Source organism: Metarhizium album (genome assembly GCF_000804445.1).
Source record: "Metarhizium album ARSEF 1941 chromosome Unknown scaffold_25, whole genome shotgun sequence".
In the NCBI taxonomy this organism is placed as follows: domain Eukaryota; kingdom Fungi; phylum Ascomycota; class Sordariomycetes; order Hypocreales; family Clavicipitaceae; genus Metarhizium; species Metarhizium album.
Window position 1 is genome coordinate 51,685 of NW_024467599.1, and position 14,323 is coordinate 66,007.

The 14,323-nt window shown below is 57.3% G+C and overlaps 5 protein-coding genes across 5 annotated transcripts; 3 read left to right on the forward strand and 2 right to left on the reverse strand.

The window, feature by feature from the left end:
• Positions 1-742: 742 nt before the first annotated feature.
• On the forward strand, positions 743-2,198 carry MAM_06894 (L-amino acid oxidase; the record flags this gene model as incomplete). The annotated part of the gene is made up of 3 exons (XM_040825692.1): positions 743-1,241; positions 1,292-1,420; positions 2,032-2,198. 3 exons carry the CDS (start codon positions 743-745, stop codon positions 2,196-2,198), a joined length of 795 nt encoding a protein of 264 aa, XP_040676249.1.
• Positions 2,199-3,288: 1,090 nt separating this feature from the next.
• MAM_06895 (uncharacterized protein) lies at positions 3,289-5,123 on the forward strand (the record flags this gene model as incomplete). The annotated part of the gene is made up of 4 exons (XM_040825693.1): positions 3,289-3,490; positions 3,532-4,073; positions 4,130-4,809; positions 4,907-5,123. 4 exons carry the CDS (start codon positions 3,289-3,291, stop codon positions 5,121-5,123), a joined length of 1,641 nt encoding a protein of 546 aa, XP_040676250.1.
• Positions 5,124-6,668: 1,545 nt separating this feature from the next.
• MAM_06896 (WD40/YVTN repeat-like-containing domain protein) lies at positions 6,669-7,907 on the reverse strand (the record flags this gene model as incomplete). The annotated part of the gene is made up of 4 exons (XM_040825694.1): positions 6,669-6,718; positions 6,768-7,523; positions 7,595-7,721; positions 7,776-7,907. The coding sequence occupies 4 exons, from the start codon at positions 7,905-7,907 to the stop codon at positions 6,669-6,671; spliced, it is 1,065 nt and encodes a 354-aa protein (XP_040676251.1).
• A 415-nt stretch (positions 7,908-8,322) lies between these two features.
• On the forward strand, positions 8,323-9,090 carry MAM_06897 (TRAPP I complex, Bet3; the record flags this gene model as incomplete). Its single annotated transcript, XM_040825695.1, has 4 exons — positions 8,323-8,357; positions 8,423-8,431; positions 8,488-8,710; positions 8,779-9,090. The coding sequence occupies 4 exons, from the start codon at positions 8,323-8,325 to the stop codon at positions 9,088-9,090; spliced, it is 579 nt and encodes a 192-aa protein (XP_040676252.1).
• Positions 9,091-9,869: 779 nt separating this feature from the next.
• On the reverse strand, positions 9,870-12,646 carry MAM_06898 (SOM1 protein; the record flags this gene model as incomplete). Its single annotated transcript, XM_040825696.1, has 5 exons — positions 9,870-10,028; positions 10,088-10,375; positions 10,456-11,803; positions 11,872-12,047; positions 12,155-12,646. 5 exons carry the CDS (start codon positions 12,644-12,646, stop codon positions 9,870-9,872), a joined length of 2,463 nt encoding a protein of 820 aa, XP_040676253.1.
• Between the last annotated feature and the right edge of the window lie 1,677 nt (positions 12,647-14,323).

The following is a 14,323-nucleotide window of genomic DNA, read 5'->3' on the forward strand; positions in this document are numbered from 1 at the left end:
ACGCTGCCACACGTGGCGCTGAGTTGCGACAGCTTCACATGCCGCATGTGGATCGAGTTGACGCTCCTTTTATGCCAGGTGCCACCAAGTCATCAGCTACACGTCAATAACGGATGCCAGCCGAGTCGCAAGTCTACGTCGACGGCGTACGTCTTGTCACAACGCCCGCGTGGTCGTAAGATCGGTGAGGTAAGATCCATGAACTGGCTCAAACTTCACGGTTATGTGTAGCAAGTCGTGTGTTGCTGCGGCTCACCTGCTCTGATGTCATTGGTGAGCACAATGCCAATGCCGCGATAGTAATTCAATCCCTGCCAGATAGATGCTGTCGACGATTCCGGATGTAACCACACGCCTGCACAAGCATGCCCGTGTGCTTAACAGAACGGCTGCGTTCTCTGGTTGAGCGTCTGGCTACACGGGCCATCTTGTGCCAAGTAAGATTGCGTACGGATCCGCGTTTTATTGCTTCAACTGCTTCAGCTCCTTCGGCGAGCAGACTTGGCCAAGCTCAAGCTCGCTGACTGTGCGTTCTTTGGGGGCCAGGGATCCCTCTTGCTCACCGTCCAGGCGTTTTGAGAGGCAAGAGGTCAAGGGGGAGGGACCTGTCCAGTGTCGTCTCTTGAAGCAAGAGGCGGCATCTCAGCTTGGCACTGACAATTGCCGGCTCTGGTCGTATAGACTCTGCTGCACGGACATCTTGCCAGCATGTGTTCCGCCAATTCTCGTGGAACCTGTCACGATGGGTCGCCAACTGTCGCCTCTCGCTATTTACGGCCTGTCGCTGATTACCCGGCGTCTTGCTCTCTCTCTCCCGATCCAACTTGAACTTGGGACTGAAATCAACTCTCGCTTGGCAATCATCCACGTTTCGAGGTCCGAGGACGTACCCGGACTGATTTCTTTCACCTACGGAGCAGGCGAGGCGAAGTCTGACCTGGACACCCAGGGCACCGTTGCCAGCACAGAACGCATCACTTCAGACTCGAGACTTGTATGGGCCGTTCCAACAAAACACCTGCCCGGGGACGAGTTCATGGTCGAAATGGCCAGAAGCATGTACAGAGCACACGGAGAATGGAGCGACGGCGGCCTCGACGGGCAGCAGGGAGACCGCTGGTCCGAGTTTGCCTACACATCGCAGCATCTCAGGGGGAATCTCGACACGACGGACGTGCTCGACAGCCAGCAGGACCCGCAGGGCAGCTTCTGGGAATACCTCTACGGCCGGCTCTGCGAGAGTGCGGATACGTGGAAGACGGTCGACGGCGGCCTCGGCCGACTGCCGCAGTCGTTCGAGCCCTGGTGCGCGAGAAGCTCGTCTACGACACCAGCTGCAAGGTCGCGCTCGACTACTCGGAGCGCTTCTGGGAGAAGCTCGACAACCCTGGGCGAGCCCGTCTGCCGGGCAGCACGAGCTGTACATGCCCGAGAACTTCAGGGTGCATAAGAACGTGAGTACGCTGGTGCCGGGGAGCGCCGAGCCTCGGGGAGGTTCAGACGGATGTGCGCGAGTCCGTGTTGTTTGGTTCTTTAGGCTGACGCGCTGCCTCTACCCAGTTGATCTTTGTGGGCGAGCACACGCCTCACACGCGCGGCTGGATATTCTCTGCCTTGAATTCAGGAGTCAGGGGCGCCGTGCAAATGCTCCTAGGTGAGCCCAGTATCCTGTCACCCCAACGTCAGAGGCAGTGTTCCTAATTTGCCATGTCCCTTGGAGCTGGGGCTCGTCGACGAAGCCAAGGCCGCTGTCAAGGAGTGGCTCGGTAGGTGAATGGAACCCAGGATCGGCAATCCAACTGCACGAGTCCAGCATGTCGTTGAGTGCCAAAGCGACTCTGTAAAAAGTCCCCGTCTGACGGGCTATTCTGTGCTTTGTCTCCTTGAAATGTCGGGTGCAAAGTCACTCTTGCCGTGCAGTAGTCCATGTTTCCGCATCTGTTGCCATCTCAAGTCGGGGCAAGCCAGATGAGGTCTTGACGAAGGCACAAGCTCCATGTGAAGACGTGTAGAAACACATATACTCAACAGCGGCGTGGCGAGTCTTTGACCTCAACACGATTGCCGGACACGTAGATGATGACAGTCACGAGTTCCAGGGGACCAAACAAGGTGTGGACGAACTTGTCCGCGGCAAAGATGACGACTTGACACCGACGTCGTCACGGCTCACCGGGGGAGACTACGGCCCCGGATAGGAGCCTTTCTCGGGATGCGACAGGCAGAAACTGTCGAATGGCTCGGAATCCGACGAGCACTGAGCTGGTTGCGGACTGACGACAGGGCTCTGTTGTGACGTGCAGCACGACTGCTTTTATCGCCTCCGAGTCCAACCAGATGGATTATGCACCTAGTTCTTGAGCTTGATTGACGGCATGGCTACACCACGAGGTCGTAGATGCGCGAGCAAGGGTCCAGGTGCAAATCAATTCCGAGGTAGCCCCAATACGAAGCACTGGCCGGGGTTAGGGTTGATGGGGCACGCTCGGATTTGTACGACCTTGAGTCCGAGTGGAACGGGACCTTGTCGTAAAAGCTCCAAGAGCACGACGAGTCTGTGGTTGTCTGGAAGCGAGCAACCCCAAGAAGCAAGTGGTAATCTACACCAAAACCAAGCGGTGGCGGTCAACGATACACGCAAGCAGGAGCGGCACTCACCTCATCCAAGGCCTGCAGTGAAGTTGCCCGATCCCAGGGACGACGGACAAAAATCCGAGTCGGCGCAGCGGCTTCCATCGTCGGCGGCTCGGCTGACTGACAGAAAACCGCCTGCCAGGACCGCGACTCACGGGCGGATTGCTGACGGAGGGCCGAGACTATGAGAGAGCAAGGCTCTGACTGATGAGCAGCAGCTATGCCCACGTACGAGTATACACCGTTGACACTCGGCAGTCCATTGAGCACTGAACCCGGGCATGGGCACCCCGTCCTGCGTCAAAAGCAGTCGTTGAAAGGGGAAACGCGGTCAACACGTTCAAGTGACGGCAGGCTTTGCTCGCTCGCCCCTGCGATCGACGTCCCCTGGATGTGCTGCCGTCCCCGACTGTACGAGGGCAAAACGCTTCTCACTCGGCGGCGGGCACAAGGAATGCCTGTCAGGAATGAAAGGGCGTTGCATGCCACAATGCAGAGTCCATTCAACCCAGGACTGGACAATCAGAGATTCCGAGCCCACATGATCAAGACGTATGGTTGTCCGGGATGCGCGTACAAACATTGTCTTGTCCTCGTCGTTGGCCACGGGCAGCTCTTTTCTTTTCCTTTTTTTTTTTACGAAAGAAGGCGAAGATGAAGAAGAAGATGACGATGATGATGGTGACGAAGAAGAAAAGAACAGTCGGGCATCAGAGATCCCCGTCTCAGGTCCCCGAGACAAAGGACAGTCGAACACCAAGCAGAGTCCTCATTGTCCAGGAGAAAACGGCCGTCCATTCAACTTGGTTGTGCGAGGCTGCCAGAGCACGCTCCGTGACAATGGCCCAACAGCTTCGTACGTCCAACCTGTTTCAACGGGACAAGCAGACGGGTGAGTCTTCTCCTGTGTCGGCACCCATTTGTCCAAGTGGAAGGCCAACCTGGCCTTTGGACACTGCGGTCTGTACTCGGAGGGGACCGAATGCGGCTTTGGTAGTCGTCCATTCCGGGCATTAAATAATGCGCCGCTCGCCGCGTTGTCGAGGTTCCAGAATTCAGAGTATCCCAACAATAACAACGACAGCAACGACAACAACGACAACAGCAGCAGCAGCAGCAGCAGCAACTGCGACAAGTCAGCAACTTCTCTTCCTCAGATCAACCAAAGCCCCATCGACTCCCGGTTCTTGACAATGTCCGACCCCGGCAGATCCAATAGCCAGGCCACAAACCCCAACTGCCAGCACCGGTGCGACGACCGGTGTCGGCAAAGGCAGGACGGCGACGCAGGCCCGCCTCGAGACGGAGACGGAAGCCAGGATCGAGGCCGAGCCCCTCTCGCCTGGTACGAGAGGCTCGATGGCCAAGCCGGCGGCCAAGGCGGCCGCGATGCCGACGGCATGAACAGCTCGTTTCGAGACTTTAGCGGACACGCCTTGGTGCAACAGACCAACAACGGCTCGGGCTCGGGGGCACCACCGGTCAACAACAGCAGCAACAGCAGCAACAGAAGCAACAGAAGCAACAGAAGCAACAGAAGCAACAGAAGCAACAGCAGCAACAGAAGCAACAGCAGCAACAGAAGCAACAGCAGCAACAGAAGCAACAGCAGCAACAGAAGCAACAGCAGCAACAGAAGCAACAGCAGCAACAGAAGCAACAGCAGCAACAGAAGCAACAGCAGCAACAGAAGCAACAGCAGCAACAGAAGCAACAGCAGCAACAGAAGCAACAGCAGCAACAGAAGCAACAGCAGCAACAGAAGCAACAGCAGCAACAGAAGCAACAGCAGCAACAGAAGCAACAGCAGCAACAGAAGCAACAGCAGCAACAGAAGCAACAGCAGCAACAGAAGCAACAGCAGCAACAGAAGCAACAGCAGCAACAGAAGCAACAGCAGCAACAGAAGCAACAGCAGCAACAGAAGCAACAGCAGCAACAGAAGCAACAGCAGCAACAGAAGCAACAGCAGCAACAGAAGCAACAGCAGCAACAGAAGCAACAGCAGCAACAGAAGCAACAGCAGCAACAGAAGCAACAGCAGCAACAGAAGCAACAGCAGCAACAGAAGCAACAGCAGCAACAGAAGCAACAGCAGCAACAGAAGCAACAGCAGCAACAGAAGCAACAGCAGCAACAGAAGCAACAGCAGCAACAGAAGCAACAGCAACTCGCGTGCAGCACGAGGATCCACGCCATCCGGAAACCAGATGCGCGGCCGCTACTGCGTGTCCACCCACGTCAACTGCAACTTCTCCATCGACAACCGCAGTGCCGAGTCCAACGACGTCTCAGGCGCCGACGGGGCCCTGGAGCTTCTCGACGACCCTGGCTTCATCGAGCCCAGCCGGTGGTGGAACCATCAGCGTCTTGACCATGGCCCTTCCGCCTCCGTGCTCTCCGCACGCTACACGGAGCATTGCGCGTGGTCTGACGGCAGCGCCGGATTCTCCCGTGGGCGCTTCGGCGGCTCCCACTGGACCTGGTAACTCGGTCTCGAGCCTCGACTCTCCGGCCGGGTCGCTTGTCGCCGTGGCCGGACCGTGACTCGGCACGACAACACCGGCGAGCAGGCAAGGAGTGCGCCAGTCACGCGACCCGTATAGAGTAGCTACAGCTTTCAATGTAAATCCCCTCGGGCCCCCTGCTGACACTTCTTTTCTGCGTAGGTCCGAGTCCATGTGACGTCGACCTGCGGCTCTCACTTTTGCCTTGGCAGTACGCAGACATGTGTGGTGTGACCATCTATCCGATCCATCCATCAGCGGGCTGTGTGAATGCCCTTGCCGCAAACTCGTGCTCTGCTGTACAATGTGCTGTCTCGACGTGTTCGTGTTCGACTAGTGGCAAGCCCGTGTCCCGGAGCGAACAGGCCGCACTGCCAGGGCCGTCATCACCGGCCACAATGATCAGGGCTCGGAGCAATAGACTCGATTCGCACGTGACGTCGTCGTCTCAAAGGCCTTGGTTCCTCCATCCAAAGACCTGACCAGCGAGCTTGTGCAAGAAGGTCCCTGTGTAAGTAACCCTGACTTGAGGCACCAAGGGGTCGAGACGCGCGACTCCCACGCGCCCAGCTGCCCGGGCCCTCGTGCGGCAGGCGAGGGTATCACGAGGCCCGCTGCGACCTTTGTGCGTTGCAGCAAGTCAGGGTTGAGGTTGAGGCTTGATCGCCACCGTGTAACAGAGCGTGCTCAGGTCGGGCCTGATTCTTCCCGCAAGTGTGTCTACTTCACTTCCACGAGGTCGATACTGGCAGTATTTTAGACCAACAATGTAATTCTTTACAGACAGAAAGGCCAGAGTAGTTTCTCAACCTCGTTAGGTTCTACTGGATCAATGTACAAGGTATGACTTGCTCCATTCTTTAGGACTGTCAAGAACAAAGACGGTGACGAGTCGGACTGTTTTCCGCGTGCGAATCCCGAGCAGCTCCAGGAGAAGAGGAACAGCAGTCACGGATGTTGTCGATTGTAGGGGAAATCACAGAAACACATGCTTTGCTGGCATGGGACAAGAGAGACGCTCTCGCACTTCATTTCGAGACGGGCAATGCGCTAGGATGTCGCATGAGTATCGGCTCGACACATCTCTGCGGGCCACAACCTCGCCGCGCAACATGTGTCTTCTATCTTGCAGGCGCTGCTCTTCGGTAGCAAGAGAATTATCCTGCCGCGCAGTCCGTGGCTCTAGTCGAGATTGGCTTGCGGCACCGCTGACGGTCTCTCCCCTAGAGCTACGATGCCGCCGTTTTCGTCATCCGTGACCCCTATTCCTGACGGCTGCCACGTACTACGCCGATGAACGCGCGGTACCGCCCGCCCCACGCAATACTTCCTTCGGCCTGACGGCCAGGAACAGGTCTGTTGTTGGCCGTGACGCCATTGAGACTAGTCGGGAGCTTGTCATCTCGACGACAAGAACGCCCGTTTGCTCGGCATGAACCGCTCTGCTCGGCTTGCCCCTGCCCTGCCTGATTGCCGACGTTGTGATTCGTGGCCACAACCACCATAGACACCTCGTTTCAGTTCGCGTCATTTCAATTCTCCCAGGAGCATGGTCCTGTCCGACGAGGCAGAGAGCACTGCCAGAGTTAGCGAGCGCACCCATACAGAATCTCGATAACGACCTACATATCGGCTCCTTGCCCGGCGCAAACTCGGCAGAGTTGACGGTCCCCTTGTGCCCGGGCAATTTGTACAACAACTTGCCGTTCCCGCTCGACCACACGACCACGGTTCCATCCGCCGACGCCGCGGCGATCTTCTTGCCGTCCGCGTCCCAGCTGACACCCATCAGATTCTTCTCAATGCCTACATTCGCCCCGTCGAACGTGCGGATATGTCTCTCGGTGGGTGCAAACGGACGAATATCCCACGTCCGGACCGTCGAGTCCATGGCGTACGACGCCAGTGACTGCGAATCAGGCGACACCCTGAGCGACATGATGGAATCCGAGTGCCCCAGCATGGAATACACGACCGACTTCTTGCGCAGATCCCATACGCGAATGTCGTTGTCGATACCGCCTGCAAAAATCTCATTTCCGGCAGACGACATGGCCACGGCCGTGACGGGGAAATCGGTCTGGATGTAGTCGGCGGCGTGCTTGCTGCGCGGGTCCCAGATCCCAATGGTGGAATCATCGCTGCCGCTCACGATCAAGTCCTCCCCGCGCCGCGCGACGTCGACGGCGTTGACAATCTCCTCGTGCCCGACGTATCGGCGTATCCTCGTGCCGGACGTCAGGTCCCAGCTGGCCAGATGCATGTCCGCCGATGCCGTGAACAACACCTCCGAGTCTCGCGACCATTGGAGGTCCAGAATGGCGCCCTTGTGCCCGTTTAGCAGTCCGTAGTTCTCGCAGTCGCCATACGTCCTCCAGAGCACTGGCGTGTCGTGTTAGCAAGAAATCCCCGGGTTTCGAGCCGCGCCAAACCCCTCCAAACCAGGTACATACGTATACTTCTGTCCATGGATCCCGACGCGATCAGATTGCCCGTCGGGTCGAATTTGGCTGTGAAAATCTCCCCCGTGTGGCCGGACAGCTCCATGACCGGGGCTTGCAGGGAACTTGTTCTAACATTCTGGCAACACGTGAGCTGAGATTCTGTCTCGTCTGGCGAGTGTTTTGAACATACCGTTTGAACGAGTGCATTACTGGACGCGTTCAGCCGCGCCAGGGCACCCGCTGACGTGCCAACATTTTGCCTCTTGACAAGCATCTGCGACGAGCTGGGGTCGTCCTCAGCGGGACGCTTCTCGGCAGACATTTTGGCGGGGGGTACGGAGAGAACGTGGTTCCGGCGTATGCTGTTGTTGAACGGCTCGAGGAGCAGCAAGGTCGGTGCGTCTGTACAGAGGTAGAATGTCGAGGGATTGCAGCCGTGGTCATCGCAGCCGCTGAGCAGGGAGCTTTTTTTTCCCGCGTCCAAGGCTGGAACTGCGGGTCTGCGATTGGTGGCCGGGCCGGCGATTGTTCCCTTATGAATGCTGCAGGTGTGATTTTGTCCCCACCACCGAGCACCGACACCAAGCACGGAGCTTGAGCACGGCGATGGAACCGCCCTGCTCGCATTGAGGTGGTCTCGAGACAGGCCACCGTTTACAAAGCGCTCCAAGTTTGCTGCCACCTGTGGTCGGCATCTCACCACGAGCAGCCACCACTCCCCTCCCCCGGTCTCCGTCATGGCGGCGAGCAAAGCCTCCCGCGTAGGCGAAGAGTACGTCCCCGTCCCTCCGTCCCCTTCCCAATTGCCGTACGAGCCGCCCGACTGACAAGTCCCAGAATATGGAAGTGAGCGCCTCCGCCTGCCTCCCATGAATGACCACACCAGCCATCTAACAGCTCAGGACGCGCATCGACAAAGTCAACGCCGAACTCGTGACCCTCACGTACGGCACGGTGGTAGCCCAGCTCTGCAAAGACTTTGACAGTGACTACGCCGAGGTGAACAAGCAGCTGGACAAAATGGGCTACAACATCGGTCTACGCCTCATAGAAGACTATCTCGCCAAGTCCAACACCATGAAGCGATGTGCCAACTTCAGGGAAACAGCCGACATGATTGCAAGAGTGTGTGCCCCCCCCTGTGTCGCGTCCACCCTCTTCTCTTGTCCGCGGCCCATACTGACGGAAACCAGGTCGGCTTCAAGATCTTCCTCAACATCACGCCCCAGATAACGAACTGGACCTCGGACAATAACCAATTCTCGTTGCTGTTCGACGAGAATCCGCTTGCCGACTTTGTCGAGCTCCCGGATGACGGGCGAGCCCAAGACGAACTGTGGTACTCGAATATCTTGTGTGGCGTGCTGAGGGGTGCTCTGGAAATGGTGCAGATGCAGGTGGAGGCGCATTTTGTCAGCGATGTGCTGCGGGGGAACGATACCACCGAAATGAGGGTTTCTTTGATACGGTATATTGATGATGAGCTGCCGCCCGAGGATGATTGATTCACTGATGATAGGGCATCATCGTGTAGTGCTGGCTTGGTGGGCGTATCATGGTGTGTGGCGTTTGGCTTATCGTTTTACACAGATTCCCTTGAGTTGACAATCCACGTCGACATGATATCCTGAGTCTATTGATGTGATGTGAAAAACAAAATCTCTACTGGGCAAGTCAAGGGCTCTCGGTGCATTCATCTCAAGTCAAAAAAAAACAGACCTGTGTCTAAGCATCCTTGTCACCGCGGTTGATCTGCATAACGGGGCGTGGTATGATATATTCGAAGACCGCTTTCGACGTAAACCAAACACAAAACAATCGGGATACGGCAACGACAACTCCTCAATGTCCTTCCACCTGCCTGAAACCCGGCCACTCCCCGCAGAAAGTGAGAGGGACACGTCCAAAAAAAAAAAAAAAAACTCTTCGAGAGCCAAACCACACACAAACGGGGGACGATGGGAAAATAACAAGAGATAGAAGCGGCACAAACATGCGATACTCAACAAACAACGGCTCTTTTTTTCCCATCTGTAGTCCGCAACCTCTCTCCCAAGAGCCTGGATACCGCATGACAAAGGAAAGAAATTCCGTGATATAGTAAAAGCCTCCTGAAGCGCCGTGTCGAATGATGCCAGATTAGAGTTGAGCCACAATGACGCAAAGAGTGGGTAGCAGAAACACTGGTCGGAGCCATAAAAAAGTTTCACCCACTTGTCCTCGTTTTTTGTCTTTTCGTCCCTACAAATATGCATATTTTTTTCTGTTCCCGTACCGCTGAGCTCTACTCGGCTCCGATCGGATCACCTCCTTCCATGCTTGAAAAGCCGTTAAAATCGAACGGCTCCGTATTGTCTTCATGAAGGAACGAGTCGAAGTCGAAGTCGTTCAGTACATCGCCAGACTGCAGGGGATTGGCAAGCTCCATAGATCCAAACTCCATCTGGACAGGCAGTTAGTGGGACGTCAAAATATAGTTGAAATATTTCATTGGAGACTTACAATGCTGCCAAAATTGTCCATCATTCCGTTCTGACTTGGATCGCCATGGGCCTGAGGCGGTACAGGTGCGGCTTGAGGAGCCGGTGCAGCAGCTGGAGCAGTGGTGGTCGTGGCGGCCTGTGCATTGGCGCCAGTAACTCCGTTCTGCGCATTCTTGTTGAATCCTGCGTTGCCCGGAGTAATAGGCGTCACTGGCGTGGCCTCTGTCTCGCCCGGGTTCTCGCCGGCTGGGGTAGCTCCGGCAGGGTTGGCATTTTGGCTGGCCTTCTTTGCGGCGGCGGCGGCGCGCTGTATACATGTTAGCTTTGCAAGATACGAATACAAATGAAACAGATACTGAGGAAAGGGGGGGGAGTCCATATTCTTACCTTCTCCTTGGCAGCTTTTGTCTCCTTCTTCTTGGGCGCAGGCTTGTTCCCTTGACTTGGCGTCGGAGGAGCAGCCGCAGCCTGCTGGGGCGACGCAGTCGTTCGGCTACTGGGATTCGCAGTGGCGGCAGGCGCCGAAGGTGGAGGCATCGATCGTTGTTGCGGCGTTCCTTGCACCTGCTGGTTCTGTTGCATGCCCTGAGGCGTTTGACCATTGGGACCTTGTTGCCATTGCCCTGATGCGCCCTGGCCAGCTTGCTGTCCTTGTTGCCCCTGTGCCTGTTGTTGCATTTGGCGTGCTGCCATCATCTGCTGTGGGTTCATCTGACCGTTGAATGGCTGTCCAGGGTGCGAGCTTGGTGGCCTCATGCCGTTCATTTGGGCCTGGGTCATGTCGGTACCAGGCTTGAAGAAGTGAGGTGCCATGCTGGGGTCGGCTTGGTTGCCCATAAAGTTCATGGCCGGGTTGGGAGACTCGCGCGATTGAGCACCTTCAGGGACCGGTGACGGGATGCCCGAATTGTTCATCTGGGGGGTGCCACGCTTCATCTGGTCGGCAGGGTTTGGTGACGCTCCAGACCGCATCGTCTGCGGGGAAGCTTCAGGGAAGGACTGGCCATTGGGGCCCTGAACCGGCTGGCCCGGAGGACCAGGAGCGGCTCCATCCCTTGTGGGCATGCCAGTGATGGTGTCCTGTTCCTGGCGGGCCATCATGAGGCGCTTCTTGTTCTGCTGCTCCAGCAACATCAACTGCATCTGGTAGTCCTGCAAGGCATGATTACTCCCCGCAGCGGCTTGGGCACCGCCAGGGCCTGGCCGGATCCCCCCTGGACCAGCCATTTCACCGGTAGGGTTGTAAAAGGCATTGAGCGCAGTTCCGTCAGGTCCTGGCCCCATCATGGGCGAGCCCTGATTCTGAGGTCCCCCGACGTTTGGCATTTGTTGCTTGTTGCCCATCTGGGTGCCATGGTGCTGTTGCAGGTTCTGAGAGTACGTGGCTATCGATTTTTGCTGAGCAGCCGGCGGAGCGTTGACAAAGTTTTGAAACTGTTGCGGATTTAAGCTACTTGGGTTGATACCATTTGCGGTCAGCATCTGCTGAGCGGCTGCGACGTTTGGGTTGTTCGGCATCTGCTGTCCGGGTATGCCTTGAGCGGGTCGGCCGTTGGCGACCATCCCGGGCTGGTTAGGGTTAAAAGGTGTTCCTCCATCGATACGTGGTCTCTTGGAAGGTGACGGCGCATTCTCTCCGGACGCGGGTGACGACGGGCGATCACGGCTCTGATCCATACCAGACGGATCACGCTGCATCTGGTTCTGCTTGGCCTGCTGCATCATCATCTGGGGACTGGGACAGGGCACAGCGAATTAGCAACGACGTCGTTTTACACCGTCATGGGGTTCAATGAAGCGTACTTATTCTGGTTGTTCGCCATGGCAGCACGGGCGAGGTTGCCCTGCTTCATGCCAATATTCATGTTGCCATTCTGCATTCTCATCATCTGGGCTGTATATTGTTGTTGCGCAAGGTCATTGGGGCGCATCTGACGCAGCAGCTCTTGTTGCTGGTTTTGCTTCAATCGGGACTGTTGCTGTCGGGGAGGGCCTGGCATTAGCCGATGCGATATACGAGACGAGCACGTCCAGAGCAGTAGGGGCTGTGGCGGGACGTGAGAACAGCCTCTGGGGTTCGACATACCTGGGTGTGAGCAACATATTGGTTGACGGTGCCATTGCCACCCTTGACACGCTGAGCGTTGTAGATGTCCCAAAAGAGACAGAACCACTCGTAAAGAAACGAAGAGTCGGAGGCTGGCATAGGGAGCTTGGGAGGCGGCAGGCCATCGGGCAGCTTGTCCAAGTCATCCTTGGAGTCGGTGTCCATGGGATCTTCGCCGTTGGCGGCGTTGCCACCCTTTCCCTCTTTGTGGACGTTTACCTGCTGATTGCTCGACAGCAGCGAGCGAGCGCAGTCAAACATTTCATAGCGGATGAAGTATTCGTAGATGTAGGTGTTGAGGACGCCGCGCTGATTGTCAAGCTGTGACTGTCGTGCGGCGGCGGCGGCGGCGGCGGCGGCCTGCTGAGGATTCAAGGGAACACCATTGTTCATCATGGGCATTGGCGCGCCGCCGACAGGCCCGCCCATGGGGTTCATGTTGGCCATGCCCATATTCGGGTTCATGGCCATGATGAACGGCGGGTGTATGAGCAGCTGCGACGCGGGCGAGCCAGTAGAGGGTGGTGTGGAGGAGAGGTGAGGTTGGAGAGGTTATCACTTATCACAGTGACTGCCCAGCGAGAACGGCGACCGGGCGGGAAAAAAAAAAAGGACGGTCTGCCTCGCAAACTCCACGAGTCTGACGCCGGGCCGTGAGCAGCGAAGCAAAAGAAGACGGGACGGGACAAGACAGCCCTGAGCAGCCCAAGCCGGTGTGGCCGTTTGGCGTGGCGTAGGTGAGAGGGGCGAGAGTCAGTCCGTCGACAACCAGTCGCGGCAGACGGCAGACAGTAGACGCAGACGGGTCGGGCAGGGGTTTTAGATGGTCGGTCGCGGCGGTCGAAGCAAGTCGGAGGGCGGAACAGCAGCGATGATGCGCAAATGTGCAGACGACGGAGAAGATGGCCTCGCGGCGAGAGCGATGCGCGCGATGGGACAGAGCAAGGAATGAAAACGACGGGGAGAAAAAGAATGGATATTGATGAATGATTGATGGGTGAAGAGATGGTGTGAAGGCGGACGTAGAGTTTCGCCTTTGCCTGGTCTGGGCTGGGCTGGGCTGGGCTGGGGGCTGGGCGCGCGAGAAGAGAGGAAGAGAGGGAGAGGGAGCTTGAGCACTGGGAGCCTGGTCCGGCTTCACGGCGAGCACCAGAGCTGCCGGAACTGCGGCCAGCAGAAATTTCACCAAGCGCTTGATTTGAGTTTGACGAGTTGACGGTTGACGTCTGACTGTTGGATATCGAGGTGCCGGGCAGCCCTGAGAGGCTCGCGGGTGCCTTGCTTGTGGCCGTTTCGCAAATATCCACGCTTGGCAGCCCTGATCGTGGCCGCGATGCAGTCGTGTCAGCTTGAGCGTCTCCGTCAGCGCTCGAGGTGGCCCGTGGAGACAGTTGTCGCGATGGACATGGGAACTAGACGGTGGGAAGCCTCTATTCTGATGGACAAGAGGCTGAAATCCATGCCTGTCGCCGGGCTGGGTGGAGGCGGACACGGAGCCAGAGGCCCTTTGGCACTCAGCAATCTTCGTCCATGTCAGGCCGGATGCGAGACAGAGACGGCCAGAGGCCCAGAGCCCCAAGCCCGGAAACTGGCACAGGTCCCTGGGTGCATATACAGTGTGCATGGCGCCGAGGTCATCGACGCGCACTGCGGGGCCTTGCACGGTGTGCGCGCTCACTGCGTGGTTACACGAGGGCCGTGCGAGTCACAGTGTGGGCAAACTGGCCCTGCCAACGTTGGCAGAGGAATATGGCCGCACACCGTACAGCTCAACGTCCCGCAGCGGGTATAGGCACTGTCTCGACGGAGGAATGGCAGAAAGAAAACCCTTGTCGTCGAGAAAAACCACGGGTCCCATAGCGCCGAGCTCTGGTGCGCCAGCACTTGCACCACAGACGTATTCCTCAGACCAGCAGCGTATTTCTCGGCCCGCGGGCAGGGGCACTGCTGCCTCAGGCAGCACGAGGCGACATTGGGGCACCCTGCTTCGCCCTGCGGCACCATGACGGTGCAAAATCATCCAACGGCAACACAAGCCCGGCCACAATGCAATTTACCCTGAGCAATCCATTACCTCAGGCCAATGACGGTGTCGCGTCGTGAGGCACTTGGGTCATGAATCCCTGACCCATCTCATGATTTGACTGA